At 44.0% G+C, this 16,045-nt stretch overlaps 1 protein-coding gene across 1 annotated transcript; it reads right to left on the reverse strand.

Moving 5' to 3' along the window:
* Positions 1–14,487: 14,487 nt before the first annotated feature.
* LOC132002052 (solute carrier family 25 member 3-like) lies at positions 14,488–15,501 on the reverse strand. Its single transcript, XM_059377083.1, has one exon. It carries the CDS (start codon positions 15,499–15,501, stop codon positions 14,488–14,490), a length of 1,014 nt encoding a protein of 337 aa, XP_059233066.1.
* Between the last annotated feature and the right edge of the window lie 544 nt (positions 15,502–16,045).

Genomic DNA, 16,045 nt, shown 5'->3' on the forward strand with positions numbered 1-16,045 from the left:
AGAGCTGGTAGCCATGAGGAAGCATGGCTGGGTTGACATGCTAGGGCGGCTGGACTGTCCCTGTGGTAACTTAGCATAGTCCTGGCTTCCAACCTCCTTGGCTTCTGCCCCTTCTCTTGCAATAAATTCCTTTTCTGCTGCGTTAGCCAGAGGCCGTCCTATGGTTTGCAATCAAGAACTCTTAGAGGAGCCATGCTCCACGGTGCTGTCAAATACCACCTCCTGCTAGAGACCACGGGGAGGGAGCACAGCCCCCTGGACTTCCCGCAGACTAGGGAGAGAAGGCAGACCTCAAAGTCCATTGCCGAATCCAGAATGACTCCAGAATGGAACAGCAAGACCCCAGAGCAGATATCACTCATAGGGAGAACTTGGTAGACTGCCCAGAAGGGCCAGAAGCATCACGATGGAGCCCCTAGGAGGGCAAGGCCAGGAGCGATGACACACCATATCTCTGAACTTGAAGATGGCCGGGGGCTGGGAGGCCGTGGAGGTAGGGGAGATGAGCAAACATTTATCCAGGGCCTAAACCATGGCTTTTGGGTCTCTAATCCTTTATTACTATTTTTCTGCCAACTGCTTCCTTGCAGGGAGCGGGAGATTTTTCTGCAAGTGGGGCAGGGGTGTGTTTATCCGATTGTTGCAAATTACATGGTAAACACAGATCCCCCCCGGTTGAGGCAGTCACCGAGTCTCTTTGTTAGATTAATAAGATTACAACAATCTGGGCAGACTTTCAAGTGTTTATTTTCGAAACCTTACTTCAGGGGGTGGTAGTCACATAGTACCAGACCTGACTGGCTTCCTCCTATTTGGGTAGAGAGTGTTTCTGTTCCAAGGGCTTATTTTCCCACATATGGAAGGGAAAAAAGATCATTCACCCTTAACTTCTACCAATTTATAATCAGTACCCTATAGCCTGTTTTGTGATCGACAAGTTAGTGTTTATTTTAACACCTACGTGGCAGTTGGCCTTTTCCTGCAGATTTTAAAGGGAATCCCTGTTACAGGGAACGATTTCCTGCAACTTGAAAGCCTTTCGGCAGACTGGCCTTCGGTCTGTTAACTGTACGCATTTCAATAAAATTGACTCAAAGCAAAATTCTGTAACACAAACCCTGTTGACTTGCTTTATGACATTATGGATGTCGCAGCTCCTTGGCAAAAACACACCACTCCTGCCACCCAGGGCCAGGAAGGAGGATTGGGGAACTCAGGGGGCACAGTTGGGCTGGTGGCTGGAGTGGTGGTCTTTGCTGCCCTTTGGTACTTCCCATCATGGTCTGCCCTTCAGACTCACGGCTCAGCACTGTGGGCCACGGGCTGAGCCCTGAGAGCCGTGCGGGGATAAGAGGGACTGATTCTGATCTTGGCCTTCAAGGAGGTGTCAGCTCAGCTGGGACCAGAACCCTTGGTACCATCCCAGCACACAAGCACAGAAAACCTTCATCCCAGGTCAGGGTTGTGTGTCCTGCCTCTGGTCCTGCCACAATTTCCCTAGGTCCACCCTGCCCCATTCCACTCTCCTCTCTAACCCACAGCCCCAGACCCAGCTCCTTGGCCCCCACTGCAGATCCCCCGCACCCTAAGAAGTCTCACACTCCCTCCATCAGCTTCCTCCACCTGCTACGTCCTCCTTCCCCCCTCACCGCATTCTTCCAGACCCAAACACAGGGCCTGCGTTCTGGAACTCATCCCTAAGCCTTCTCACATTCTGCAGCACCCACCTGGTTTTAGACTTGACTGCCTCCCTGTCTGATTCTCCCATGAGGCTCTCTGGGAACATTTCAAATTCTTCTTGATATCCCCACATGCTGGGCTTGTGATGTACCAAATACTGGGAATTTTTAATAAATGTTAAATGAATAACTAGATGAATGAATGAAAAAAATGATGACTATGCTGGTAGAGATACCAGTAATAATTAGCTTTATTTAAAGGCTTTTCAGTTTATAGGGGTTTCCTACTCATCAACTTATATAATCCTCATAGCAAGTTAGAAAGGTGGTTACTCTTGCCTGAATATCACAAAGAGGTTAAATTATTATGATAATAATAAGAGCTCGAATGTCCAAGGGCTGACTGTGTGTCAGGTAGGCAGTCATCTTTTACCATTGGGGAAACTGAATCTCAGAAGCTTGTCTAAAGCCAGAGCCAAGATTGAAGCCCACATCTTGGGACTCCAAAACCTTTGTTGAGTCCCTGACACCACACTGGCAGACAGGGTACCGGAGCCAAATCTGCACAGATAAAGGGCACCTGAGCTAAATCTTAAAGGACTGAAGTGAAGATCAGTGAGGGTCAGACAACGTGGTCAGTGGGACTCACCTAGACAAAGGAGGGAGCTGGAAGTCAGCAGATCAGACTTGGGGCCTGGCCCCCAGGAACAGTGTGTAAGCAGGAAGCGATCAATGTCAGTGGCAGGGGGGTGTGGGATCAACTCACCACAGGCCTCAATGCTCTGGGTAAGCTGCTCAGACTTCATCCGGCAGTGGTGTGGTGTGTGTGTGTGTGTGTGTGTGTGTGTGTGTGTGTATAGAGGGGGCAAGGATGAACACTGCAGGAGCTTTTGAAGTTTTCTTTTTTTTTTTTTTAAGATTTTATTTATTTGACAGACAGAGATCACAAGTAGGCAGACAGGCAGGCAGAGAGAGAGAGAAGCAGGCTCCCCGCTAAGCAGAGAACCCGACGCGGGGCTCGATCCCAGGACCCTGGGATCATGACCTGAGCCAAAGGCAGAGGCTTTAACCCACTGAGCCACCCAGGCACCCCACTTTTGAAGTATTCTTACATGTTAGTAGGGGAAGGAGCTGAGAGCAGCAACATCAGTTACAAACTATGACAATAGTTCGGTCAAGTTATAAGGTGACTTAACATGATGTAGAAATACTAAAGGGGAAACAAATACAGAACATATTGAGAATATTTCCCATCCCTCTCCCGTTCTCTGTTCTTAGGCCAAGGGAATTTCTCCTATGAAAAACTTATCCACACTCTCCTGGTTCAGGCCCCTGTGCCTTTGTATGTACTGTTGGATCTGCCTCGGGCGCTCTCTCCCCTATACGCCCTTACCCACCTGGAGAATTACCTATTTATTCTTCAAAATATTTCATAGATGTAACTCTTCCAAAATCTTTCCTCACTACAGGCATGATGGAGCTAATGACCTCCCCTTTGTAGGATGTACATACTTCTGTGGGGACATGGGTGTGAGTGGAATTGTTTCTACATCTGCTTCCCCTGAGAGACAGTGAATCCTGCAATGGTTGTAACGGGTTTCCGGTTTGGGTTCCTGTGCTTCCGGTAATGCCTGACCCACGCTAAGCACGATGTTGAATGAATGAATGCATGTGGGCATAAAGGAGGAAATGAATGAGTGATGCTATTATTCCCCTCCCTCTTTTCCAGCCATTCCTGATGTCCGATAGAAGAAAGCTAACTTGACATTCTCTCTCAGATGAGGTGTTTTATCTTGAAAAATGCCCTGAACTTAAGCTTTGTTTTTATGAAATTAGTGAGTGTCTCATTTGGCATCCATCACTAGCAAAAAAGGCCTGGGTGGAAAAGAAAAGGAAGAAGAGGAGAGAGGAGAAGCATGGTGGGCCATTGGCTGACAGGTGCTGTTTGATAAAGAAAAACAAAACACCCAAAGGGTGGTGGGCCTTTCATATAAGTGACCTCAGAGGAACTTTTTCCTCCCAAAAGGAGCCAATAGGAAAAGACTTTGAAAACCGTAAGGAACAGTGGCAAAAAGATGTATTATTACCTGACTGGATGGTAAAATATTGCCTTGCTAAGTAAGAGCTAGCTTTCCATGTTCCTATCCTTCGAAACGGATGATTTTTAATATTAAATGTACTCCTTTCACTTACTAAGACACACATTAATTATGAGGAAAATGTTTCCAAAACATAAATTTGAATCTGTTGATAAGCACACAACTTCACAGAAAAGTAGGAAGTAATGGAGACCAGCAGCTTAACCTGCGCAGGGAAGCCATCTGTGACTTTGGAACAAGCACCTTTACTAACTGGAGGGGGCACGCCATTGTGAAATGCTAAATTAAATACCACTAAACATTATTACGGCTTCACAAAGTAGTTACAGGCTTCAGTAAGCGCACTTTTATCACAAGGACACACAATCGAAAGCCAAATAGTTCAGTTTAATGTGCCAAAAATACGCTTACCCCATACATTGTTAGAAAGAGCAGTAGGAAAAGAAATCTGAAATTTGCTGCTAATTCATTTGACGGCAGCCAACATCGCCTATCTTCCTTGGCAAGAGGGCCGTTTTTCTATGCTGTATTTTGCACACAGAAATCTGCATAGAGTGATTTGCATACCAAAAACACATTTGTAAAGGAAACTGTTTGCCTAGAAGCCAGGGAGAGATGGGGTTGCCTCTGTTGGCTTTTACACACACAACACCCCCAGGCTACTTGCTTTTCATTTCCCTATACACGACATTTCCACAAAGGGTTATGTACTTTATGAAGCATTAAAAATTAAAGCAAAAAATCTTGTATATATCCAAGAACAACCATAAGAACAATAACCATACAGGCTCCATTTCTCTAGGCTAACAGACTTCAGTGTTGACTAAGGAGGGGGTAGTCGCAACTAATAATAATATAGTGAGCTTTTATTTTATATCAGGCATTCTGCATAAATTATTGCAAATTCTCACAGTCTTCAAGATAGGTGCTGTGGTTCCCCATCTCACCCAGGACGACACTGAGGCTCGGGGAGCTGGAGGTAAGTAACTTGCCAAAGCCACAAGAGTCAGCACCGGTGAAGCCAGGTTTGGGAACCTGTCTCTCTCAGCCCTTTCCTGCCACACCCATGCTGCCTCTCTTGTTCCCCAGTTTTGTTGCATACCGTTGTCTCATTTCCAAGGGCTGAATCTACCAGTCTGGGGTGGGGGGCAGGGAGTCATGCTGGGAGAGGTGCACCCCTTTGGTTTCCTGGCATTTTTTCTGACCAGCGCTTGGAAGCAGGACAGCCCATCTCAAGGCCCAGTGAAGGTGCCCAGTAAAGCAGCTCAGTGACGGACACGGGGTGAATGGGCAATGGCCTGCGATTCAGAGGGTGTTGGGGCTGTGAGGGAGGCGGCTTGGTCCCCGCACAAAGAAGGTACATGGTATTTGAGAGGCACTGGAACCCTCCGGCTCAGTGCCCATGCACTATTGCCCATTTGGTGCTAGCCCAGCTGTATTCTTGGAAACACAGAATGGTTTTGTGTGTGCTTAATTACAATGCTACTTACAGAGAATTGATCAGCAGTGAATCAGATGCTTGAATTGATCAGCCGTGAATCAGATGCTTGATGTATTTCTTAAGGAAAAAAACTGGTGGTGGCACTTTGGAATTTGTTTGTCTGATGAATCCTTTGGATTCCTCCAGGGTACAGCCTTCAAAAGAAATCGATCATTTCTGGAAAATCAAGAGAGGGAAAAGGGCAGGATGAAAAGACAGGATGACTGCAAAGCAGGATTATAAACTTTTGCTGTCTTTTCAGATGTTTCTTTGTGTGTATTTTCTCACCTACTTTCTCTTTTTCAGGGGACAGCAAAATTTATCCCTAATCATCTCTCGTTATTTGTGGATTGCCATTGTCCAAAGATTCCTGGCTTTGAGACTTCGTTATGATTTAGTCACTGTTAGAAAGCAGTTTTTCTGACACTTTCAGTAATAAATCTCTTTTAATCTGATCTATAGTTGCTCTGTTCATAGCAAGTTCCAGGCTAAAGCAAGTAAAGTGACAGCAAACTGCTGCGTGGGCAGAAAGTCCCGGTTTGAATCCTGGTTTTGTCACTATGGTTTTTACCTCACTTAATCCCTCTGAGCCACTGTTTCCTCATCTGTGAAATGGGGGAGGCTATAAGGGCAGAGCCTTCTTGGTCAACAGCTAGTCCACTCTCCTTCCTTGCTGACAGTAGCAGCAGCAACGAACCCGCATTTATTTGGCTCCAAGTGGACCTAATCCCAGCAGATGCATTGCACCGACCTAAGTCCTCTGCTGTTGCTGGTGAGCCATTTATGGAGGCCACAGGAAAGCAAGTGACCTAATTCTGGCCAATGAGGCCAGAGGAGAAATCTGGCAGAAGCTTCTGAGGAAGATTTTCCTCTCTGATAAGAGAGACAAATGAAGAGAAAGCCCCCCTGCCTTTGCCCTTCTTGCTTCCTGGTCTGGATGCTGTTGCCAATAAATGACATTTGGTACTAAGGCAGCCGTGTCTTCAAAATATGGAGGAGCATCACCGACATATTAAAGATGGCAGAGCCGAAGGACTGGAAGAGCTTAGGTCCTTGGAGTAACTATTGAACCATCTTGGTTGAATCAAGATCTATTGAACCAAACTTGGTTTACCTATCTCCAGATTTCTCCTTAACAATAAACGTCTTTTTTTTAAAAAAGATTTTATTTATTTATTTGACAGAGATCACAAGTAGGCAGAGAGGCAGGCAGAGAGAGAGAGAGAGGAGGAAGCACGATCCCCACTGAGCAGAAAGCATGACTTGGGGCTTGATCTGAGGACCCTGGGATCATGACCTGAGCCAAAGGCAGAGGCTTTAACCCATTGAGCCACCCAGGCAACCCCAGTAAACGTCTTTTATTGTTTAACCTGTTGTGTGTTGGGTTTTGTGCTGCTGGCAGCGGGCAAAACAAAATCTTAACTTACACAAATACCAATCTCACAAAATGGTTATAAATACAGGATACGATGGATGTAATATATTTAGTATAATACCTGGGCCAGTGAATTGCTGCTATAATTATTAGTAACAACAGTTAGTAGATACAGGTGATGATCGAAGAGAACAAAAGTTTCCAAACACAACAGGCGAATCAAATGAATGGTACTGATTCAACACAACAAAAAAGCTTTGTATTTTTGATAAGGGTCGGGGGAGACATCGAAGTCTAAGACAATGACTGCAGCGACAAATCCTCGTGTCTGGGAGTGAGATGTAAGTACAAGCCTGAGTGCAGACGTTAATAGAGATGAAAGGACTGGGGCTCTTTGCCAGGTTTCCGTCCACCCTCTTACAAACGGACAATCGCCCTGTCAGCAGCTCTGATTCATGTCTGAAGACTAACAATTACGCGTATGTGAATTACCAGCCTTGCGAAGGAGCAGAACGCTTTCAACCCACAAAATCTCTCTCCAGAATACCAAATTTTACTAGCATTTTCCAAAAACATGTTTTATGTCTTTGTGGCAGGAGAGATAGATATACTGACATATATTAAACATATAATAACTTAGAAATATCATTTCTTTAGATATAGCCTGCCATTTCTGAGTGCTGTCATAACTCGCAGGACAACATCTAGTTTACACATGAAATCACTAGTTTTTGAAACAACCTAATAGAACACAAAGGATAAACCAAGATAACATGCGAAAGTACCTAGCATAATAGAAGTGATATAATAGATTGGACACTCAATAGTAATTTTATTTTATTATTTTATTATTTTTTAAATATTTTATTTATTTATTTGACAGAGATCACAAGTAGGCAGAGAGGCAGGCAGAGAGAGAGGAGGAAGCAGGCTCCCCACTGAGCCCGATGCGGGGCTCCATCCCAGGACCCTGGGATCATGACCTGAGCCGAAGGCAGAGGCTTTAACCCACTGAGCCACCCAGGTGCCCCACAGTAAGTAATTTTAAAGTAAGCTACATTTCCCCCTTCACTCTGCTTTAGCAAAGAAGCAAATGACAAGATATCAGTCAGTGAGGATTAAACACACATATACTCACATCCATATCCACTTATGTATAGGGTCAGTGTACCTCTGTCCAAAAGCCTTATACTTTCTATGGCAAGACAATAACATTGATTTTCATAACCGATAGACACGAAGCTTTCTGAATCTCTGAATTATTCATCATATTTGGCAGAGTATAAAAAAGAAGTACTCAGGCATATAGACAAAAGTTCATCAAGAACTGAAGACAAAAAAGGATTTCTGGTTATCTTGCAGTTAATTAAATAAAACCACCAATTCTTGAACATTTTGGTTAACTGAGATTTTCTTGTACCTTATACACACATCTGCTCCTCTTTCTTTCTTACAATAAAGGGCAAAACTGTTGGCAGCTCAACTCACGTTGTGAGGTGATTCTCCAAAATGAATGATCTCTGTGTCATTAAGAGATGGAGATACCATTCATTCTTTAGAGGCGATTTCCAGCCTTTAGGATGACATACTGGACTTTTTCTTACTCACTTATATGGAATTTAACATGACAATGACACCAGCTAGCGGCTTACTTTTGCAGCTGTTGTCTTTGTGGGTTTTTTTTTTTTTTTTAACCCTAGGTTTCTTATTGTTTGACTTGAAGTGTAATTGACATAGAACATCATCTTAGTTTCAGGTGTACAACATAACAATTCAATATTTGCGTACACTGTGAAACGATCACCACAGTAAGTCTAGATTGAGAAAGACAGAAGTAAGGTCTATATCTTGAGGAAGGAAAAGATATCTGAGGTTTATGTAATAGTCTCAAGACATTTTTTTTATTATAACAGCTTTATTGAGATATAATCACATATCACGAAATTCATCTTTTTAAAGTGTATTCACAAAATTGAGTGTATTCACAAAATTGAGCAACCATCACCACTAATTCCACAACACTTTCATCATATCAAAAAGAAACTACCCACTACACATGAGCGGTCACTCCCCATTCCTCCCTCCCAACCCTCCAACCCCACACCAGCCTCTGGCAACCACTGATCTACTCTCTACGGGTTTGCCTATTCTGGACATTTCATAGAAATGAAATCACACAGTATTTGGCTGTGTCAGTCCTTAGCATATGATTTCAAGTTTCATCACGTTGTAGCATGTATGTTATTTTGTCGAATAGAGTTGTATTCCTTTTTATGGTGAAAATATTCCATTGTATGGATATGAAATATTTTTAATCTATTCATCAGTTGATGGGCAGTTGGGTTGTTTCCACTTTGGGACTATTGCAAATAAAACATCTCATATCTTGATTGAGGTGAAATTAATTTAGCACACAATTAATCATCTTTAAGTGTATAATTGTCATTCAGTGCATTCAAAAGGTGGTTCAATGACCACCTCTCCCTGCTTTCAAAACTTTATCACCCCAGAAAAATACTCCATATCCAGTAAGTAATCACTTCCCCTTCCCTTCACCCTAGCCCCTGGTAACCACTCATCTGCTTTCTATCTCTACGAATTTGCCTATTTTGATGTATTATAGAAATCATACAATATGTGACCTTTTGTGTCTGACTTTGTTCAGTTAGCATAAAGTCTTTGAAGTTCATCCATGCTGCAGCATATGTCAGTACTTTGTTCCTTTTTATGATTGAGTAATATTCCATCCTATGGATAGACCACAATTTATCCATCAAACAGACATTTGGGTTGTTTCCACCTTCTGACTTCTCATGATATTTTAACATCCCCCATTGTCATCATCCTAGTCCAGGCTTCCCTAAATTCTCTCACTGAATTACAGCAACATTTTAACTGATCTCCTCTCCCCCTACTCCATTTGTTTCCTGAAAGTCATTCCAGCAACCTGAAAGTCATTCCATGCTTAAGGTCAGCATTCCATGCTGAAGGTCACTCCATGCCTTTCATGGGTTTTCCAATAGCTGTACGAACGATCTAAGGAGCCCAGATTTTTAAACATGAACTACAAAGTAGGAGTCACCCCCTTCCTGTTTACCTTTCCCACTTCATTTCATACCCCTCCCCCTAGAACTGGAAGGCTCCATTCAAAATAAAGTTCTCAGTTCCTCAAAACCATCAGCCTTTCTCTTTCTTCAGGGCAGGTGCACATGTTGTGCCCACTGCCATATACCGTCTCTTTGCTGGTCTAACTCCTACTTATTCTCTAGGTCTCATCTCAAATGGGAGATGTGCAATCTTACATATACCCTGTACTACTTCGCAGCACTTTGCAGAACTGTAAATTATTTTTCCTACTAGACTGTGAGTTCCATAACGGCAGGAAGCGTATATTATGCTCATCACAAAAACCCTTCTGCCTAGCCCAACACGAAACATATGATAGACGATGATTAATAGTAGTTATAGACTGGGCATGGGCAGAATTATCAAATTGTCCCTAGAATTTTAGATACTCTATTACTGAAGGTCTTAAAATACACAAACACACATACACACAAATCTTAGTTATAATTACATTGTCAGAACTCTCCCTACTTATCCACTCACTCAAATACAGCTTTCAGAAAAGACAAGACCGTGGTGCCTGGGGCGGGGAGCTCATCAGCTGAGCATCTGACTCTTGACTTTGGCTCAGGTCATGATCTCAGGGTTGTGAGATCCCTCACAACCCCTCAGTCGGGCTCCACACTCAGTGCAGAGTGTGCTTGTCCCTCTCCCTCTGCTCCTCCCCCTCCTCACTCTCTCTCTCTCTCTCTTTAAAGAATACATTTTTAAAAATTCTAAAAAAAGAAAAAGCAAGATGAAGCCTTTTAAATAATATTAAAATTTAAATTCCCTTTCAGGGATGCCCAGGTGGCTTAGTCAGTTAACCATCCCACTCTTCATCCTAGGTCAGGTCTTAATCTCTGAGTTGTGAGCTTAAGCCCTACGTTGGGCTCCAAACTGGGTATGGAACTTACTTTAAATAAATAAATGAAGAGATAGATAGATAAATAAACAAATAAATTTCCTTTCAAACTGTTCTTTGTTCATGATTTTTGGAAAAATGATCTTTTTTTTTTTTTTAAAAGATTCTATTTATTTATTTGACAGAGAGAAATCACAAGTAGACGGAGAGGCAGGCAGAGAGAGAGATTGGGAAGCAGGCTCCCTGCTGAGCAGAGAGCCCGATGCGGGACTCGATCCCAGGACCCTGAGATCATGACCTGAGCCGAAGGCAGCGGCTTAACCCACTGAGCCACCCAGGCGCCCGGAAAAATGATCTTTTAAAAAAATATTTATTTGACAGAGAGAGAGAGAGATCACAAGTAGGCAGAGAGGCAGGCAGGGGGGAGGGGGAAGCAGGCTCCCTTTCTGAGCAGAGAGCCTGATGTGGGGCTCAATCCCAGGACCATGAGATCATGACCTGAGCAGAAGGCAGAGGCTTAACCCACTGGGCCACCCAGGCCCCCTAAAACAATGATCTTTCAGAGCACATAGAACAAGCCTACTATAACTGAATGGCTGCCTATCAAAATGTGATCTTCTGACTTCAGAGATTATTCTTGCCTTTGAAAGGCTCAAAAGAAATACTTTCTAAAGACACACTTAAACAGTAAGGAAAAATACTCGTAACATTAATACCTTGATTCTTTCTAATCTTTATCAGTGTGGTTTAACATGTAAATATGGCTTTTGTTTTTCAAGATTTTACCTACTCTCTTTATTCGCTTCTCAGAGAACAGATCAATGGATGAGATTATAGCTCCCGATCATGAAATTAATTTCATATACTTGAAAAAGCTACTTTGATCACCACCTGGGGGAAAAGATAAATAGCCTAAGCCAGCTTTTTTAGCTGCAGGAACTGAAGATTAGAGGAAAGAAGTACCACAAGTTACAAGAAAGTACCACAAGTTACAAGAAAAAAATTAAGACACACTGTTTTTATGACCATCAGTCCTCTCAAGTTAGGACTGATGCACTGACCTGATGTGGAAAATGACTTAAATATTAAATTAAATGTATTTAAGTATTTAGCAGTTTGATTACTTCTAAGCAATTATGCCATAGGTTTTTCCACAACTGAACCATGTTACAAACTTCCCATTAGTGCAAAATTAGGAAAGCTTTATAGTACAAATAGAAATCCTTTTTTACAAAAAGAAATGTAAAAAAATATTTTTGAGGGTTTATAAAAAGCATTTTATGAAAAAGATAATTATTTGTTATGTCAAGGTGCTGAGCTTGAGTAGTGAAGAAAATGTGAACTCTGATTCAGACTGTATCACTTATTAGCTATATGATATTGAGAAAGTTACCTAGCTCCTGAGTCCCAGTTTCTTTATATACAAAATGTAGAACTTCAAGGATTGAGATTATGAGAAAATGCACATAAATTGTCTCACAATACCAAGGCACCTGGGTGTCTCAGCCATTGAGCATCTGACTCTTGGTTTTGGCTCAGGTCGTGGTCTCAGGATCAGGGGGCTGAGCCCCTCATTAGGCTCAGCTCTCAGTGGGGAGTCTGCTTGAGATTCTCTCCCTTTCCCTCTGCAACTTCCCACCCCCTACCTTCCCACCTCTGTTTGCGTGCATGTACAGGCTCACTTGCTCTTACTTAGGTAAATAAATGAATCTTTAAAAAAAAAAGTCTCACAATACTAGACATATACTATGGCTTTTCTAATTCTAACAGATTTGCATAATTTCACAGAACGGTAATTACAAAGTAAAACATTGAATAGAAGTTTAAGTTGTACCAAAGGAATAGTAACTAGGAAAAAAATCCCCAATGACTTTGAACGTAAAAGAGTCATTAAATTATTTAATTAAATTTTTACTTAGTAATCTTACTTAAATGTATTTGTTTATTAACCTTTATTAACCTTACTTGAATTAATTTTTATTCTTTATTGTTAGCTACTGTGGCCCCTATTTAGTCAGACATTTATAAACCAGCAACCAAAAAAAAGTGAATAGAAATCTAGGAACTGAAGAGGAAAACTGCTGACCCAAACTAAATAAATTTCCTTGACCATGTCCACGATAGTCAAAATCATAGCCAAAGAGTTCTCCTTAGATTATAATCTTATAAGCATACGCAGTGTATACTGCAGAAATCATCTGGTGTTCTCAACAGAACAATCAAGAAATATCACAGAACAGAACAAGTGGTATCCTGAAACTACACAAAGATTTTGCAGCAACCCCCTAAATTATAGTAAAGATAGAACTTTACTTAATAAATTGTTGACCAAAGAAACTTCCTACAAACATTTTACAAGGCAACACTAGACAGAAAGACACTTGTCTTAAAAATTTCCAAGAAAGATCCCACACAATTTAGTCCCTTGAAATTTATCATTCTCCTTCATTGAGAACTTCTCTTTTCAAAAACCTGGACACTAAGTGCCTATGGAAAGTCAGTGTCTTAATAATATATAGTACCCTTCCCTTGCATCCTCCCCCAAACAAACAAAATAGGACTAAATATAAATTTGATTCTAGTTCATTCACAAGTTCTGATTTTTCCAAGTTCTTTATTATCAAATCAAGACAATTCAAATATACTTACTTAAATTTAGACATTTTTAAACTTCTGTTAACCCCTAAACAGTTTACTATTACACAGTTAAAACATCCATATATTTTAAATTTGCTGTCCTTAATACAAGTTAAGGCAATCATGTAACACTGTGACAAATGGCAGCAAATATCACATTAAAGTTTATTTTTTACTTACATTCTACAAACATCTCTAATTCACAGTTGCACTAATTTTATAATTTCCCTAATGAGAGATGTGAAGGCTACAGAAAACCATATGTGCTTTATAACTTCAGTAAATTTTATGAACCTCAACCATCATAAGGATCATGGAAACATGTACGAAATTAAATGAAGGCATTTGTGACATTAAAAGTGAGATTTTCCTTCCAAAGTCACCAAAACCACTCTTTAATATTCAACAAAAAATTGGAATTGCAGGGTTTCATGTGTGTGTTTTTAAATGTCAGGGTGGTATGATCTTCTTTGGATGTATGGCTGTTGAAAGCTGACTTGTACAAAAGAAATTTTTAGAGAACAGAGGCTTTTCTTTACATATTTATTCCCAGAGCCTGCCCTTCATCTCATTTTGGTTTTCCACATTGATCCAATTGTAGCACTTCCTGGAGAGAGCTATGTTCTAATCAGCAACATCAGGAAGAGAATTGGACAAAGCAAAATGAGAAAATGCAGATCTTCTCATGTCACGTCTCTTTGAAAACAGTGAATACATTCTAAGTTACGAGGCAATAGAAGCCACCATTTATTTAACTTTTAATAGTTTTTTCCTGTGATGGACATGAACAGGAAACATGGAATGGGTCCTTCATCTATTCAATAGGTGCACGATTTCTATTGAGGTGAGTAGCAGAATTTGACTTTGTTCCCTGCCCCGCGCGGTAGTGCTGACCTTCAAACCTCATTAGTCGGCTATTCAGTAAATCTCCACTGAATGGTGACTCAAAGGAGAAACAATCTAGAGACCCTAAATTACCTAACATTACTTCCCGTTAAGAATTTTCTCCTTAAAGTTGCCGGAAAGCTATCGAGTTAAAGCAGCCGTGCCGATTCCCCAAAGGTAATGGTTTGGACTCCTACTAATTGAAAAGGCTGCAGTTGGCAAAAAAGGAAGGAATCAGTCCTTTAAAGAGAACTCTGGACTATTTCGTCACCTCTCCAAAGCTAGAAAACGAAATATGTGACACGCTAGCACTGCCTGGACACTTGGGCCCAGGGTGGCCGCACGAGCTGCCAAATCCACGCCTACTCCTGCTGCTTCTGGGTTGGGGGCGCTTGGGCGGCCGGAGGGCGAGGCAGCTTGAAATAGACCTTGACCGAGTCATAGATGAACCACTGCAGCGCTGTCAGGGTGCCGATCATGATGATGCGGGCGAAGAGGCCCTTCCAGACACCCTTAAAGCCCAGTCTGCGCAGAACCTCGAAGGCCGTGCTGCCCTTCTCCTTGTTCAAAACGGACACGACGGAGTCGGCAGGGTGGGACACGACGGCGCAGAAGATGCCGGCGATGTAGCCGGCCACGAAGGTGACGGCTAGCTGCTCGGCCTTGGTGCACTGGCATTGGGGCTTGGGGACCACATACTTGTAGAGAGCCTCCACCATGCGCTCGAAGCAGGCGAACTTCATCATGGTGTAGGGGATCTGCCGCAGCCACAGCGGCGCCACGCCCTTGTAGAAGGCCCACAGGCCCTCCTCCGCGAACATCCGCGGGGCGGCGGCGCGCAGCATGCGGGCGAAGCCGGGCTGCGTCTGCATGCGCACCTTCACCGCCTCCATGGGGGCCAGCGCCACATCGGCAAAGAACTCGGCGCTGGCGGACGCGGCCAGGTACAGGCTGGTTCTCCACTCGTACGCCCCCTCCGGGCCCAGCAGCTCGCTGTAGCGGATCTTGAAGACCTCGTAGAGCCCGAACTTGAACAGGCCCTGCAGGGAGTACCCCAGGAGGGTCGGGGCCCAGCCTCGGGCCAGGCTGCGCAGCCCGTCCTCCCGCACCGTCGCACTGAAGCCGCTGAGGATGCCCTTGTACTTGCCGGGGTCCGCCTGCATGCGGCACTTGACCAGGTCCAGGGGCACGATGGCCGTGTGCGTCAGCCCGCAGCTCAGCATGCCGCCCAGGCCGCACAGCAGCAGGTACCTCGTGGAGCCATACTCGTAGCTCTGCTTCTCCTCCTCCCCCGCCACCGCCGCCCCCCAGAGCCTACCCCGGAGCGGGCCCGTGCTTCCCGCCTGCCGGCCTCTGTAACCGCCAGCGTCACGCATGACCGCGCCCGCTCCGGTCACACACTTTGGTCTCCCGAGCTCTTTCCTCGCGGGGGCCGCGGAACAAGTGCGTGTGCGTCGTGCGCTTCCCCCGCGCGCCCGCGAGCCCAACGGTCGGGTCGGTCGGTGGGTCGGTCGGGGTGGGCCACAGGTGCAGCCGGGAGCCGCCAGGCTTCTTCTGCCCAAGCTCCAGGTGCGCCTGCGCAGGCCCCACCGGCGGGTGAGGTGGCTGTCCCGAGTCCCCCTCCCGGGTTGGGGGAATCAAGGAGGAGTGTCCCCTTGCCCTTCACCACCAGGACCGTCCTCCATCCCTCCCTCACGCCTCCAGGGCCTCCCGTCAGCCCTCCCTCACCCGAGGGGCAGTGGTCCCCTCACCTTGAGTGGTAGATAAGGCTTTGCTCTGTCCAGCCCAGCTGCCTAGTCTTCTACTAAGATGCTAAAGAAATAAATCAACAGGTACAAACAGGAGTACACACAGGAATAGGCAAGCAGATAGATCAGGAGTTGGACGAGGGGACAAAGAGTCGCCATGTACTGCTGCCTT

This window comes from Mustela nigripes, chromosome 14 (genome assembly GCF_022355385.1).
Source record: "Mustela nigripes isolate SB6536 chromosome 14, MUSNIG.SB6536, whole genome shotgun sequence".
NCBI classification, from domain to species: domain Eukaryota; kingdom Metazoa; phylum Chordata; class Mammalia; order Carnivora; family Mustelidae; genus Mustela; species Mustela nigripes.

Excerpts from the sequence above, each read along its gene's own strand:
- LOC132002052 (XM_059377083.1), bottom strand. The coding sequence starts at position 15,501 with ATGCGTGACGCTGGCGGTTACAGAGGCCGGCAGGCGGGAAGCACGGGC.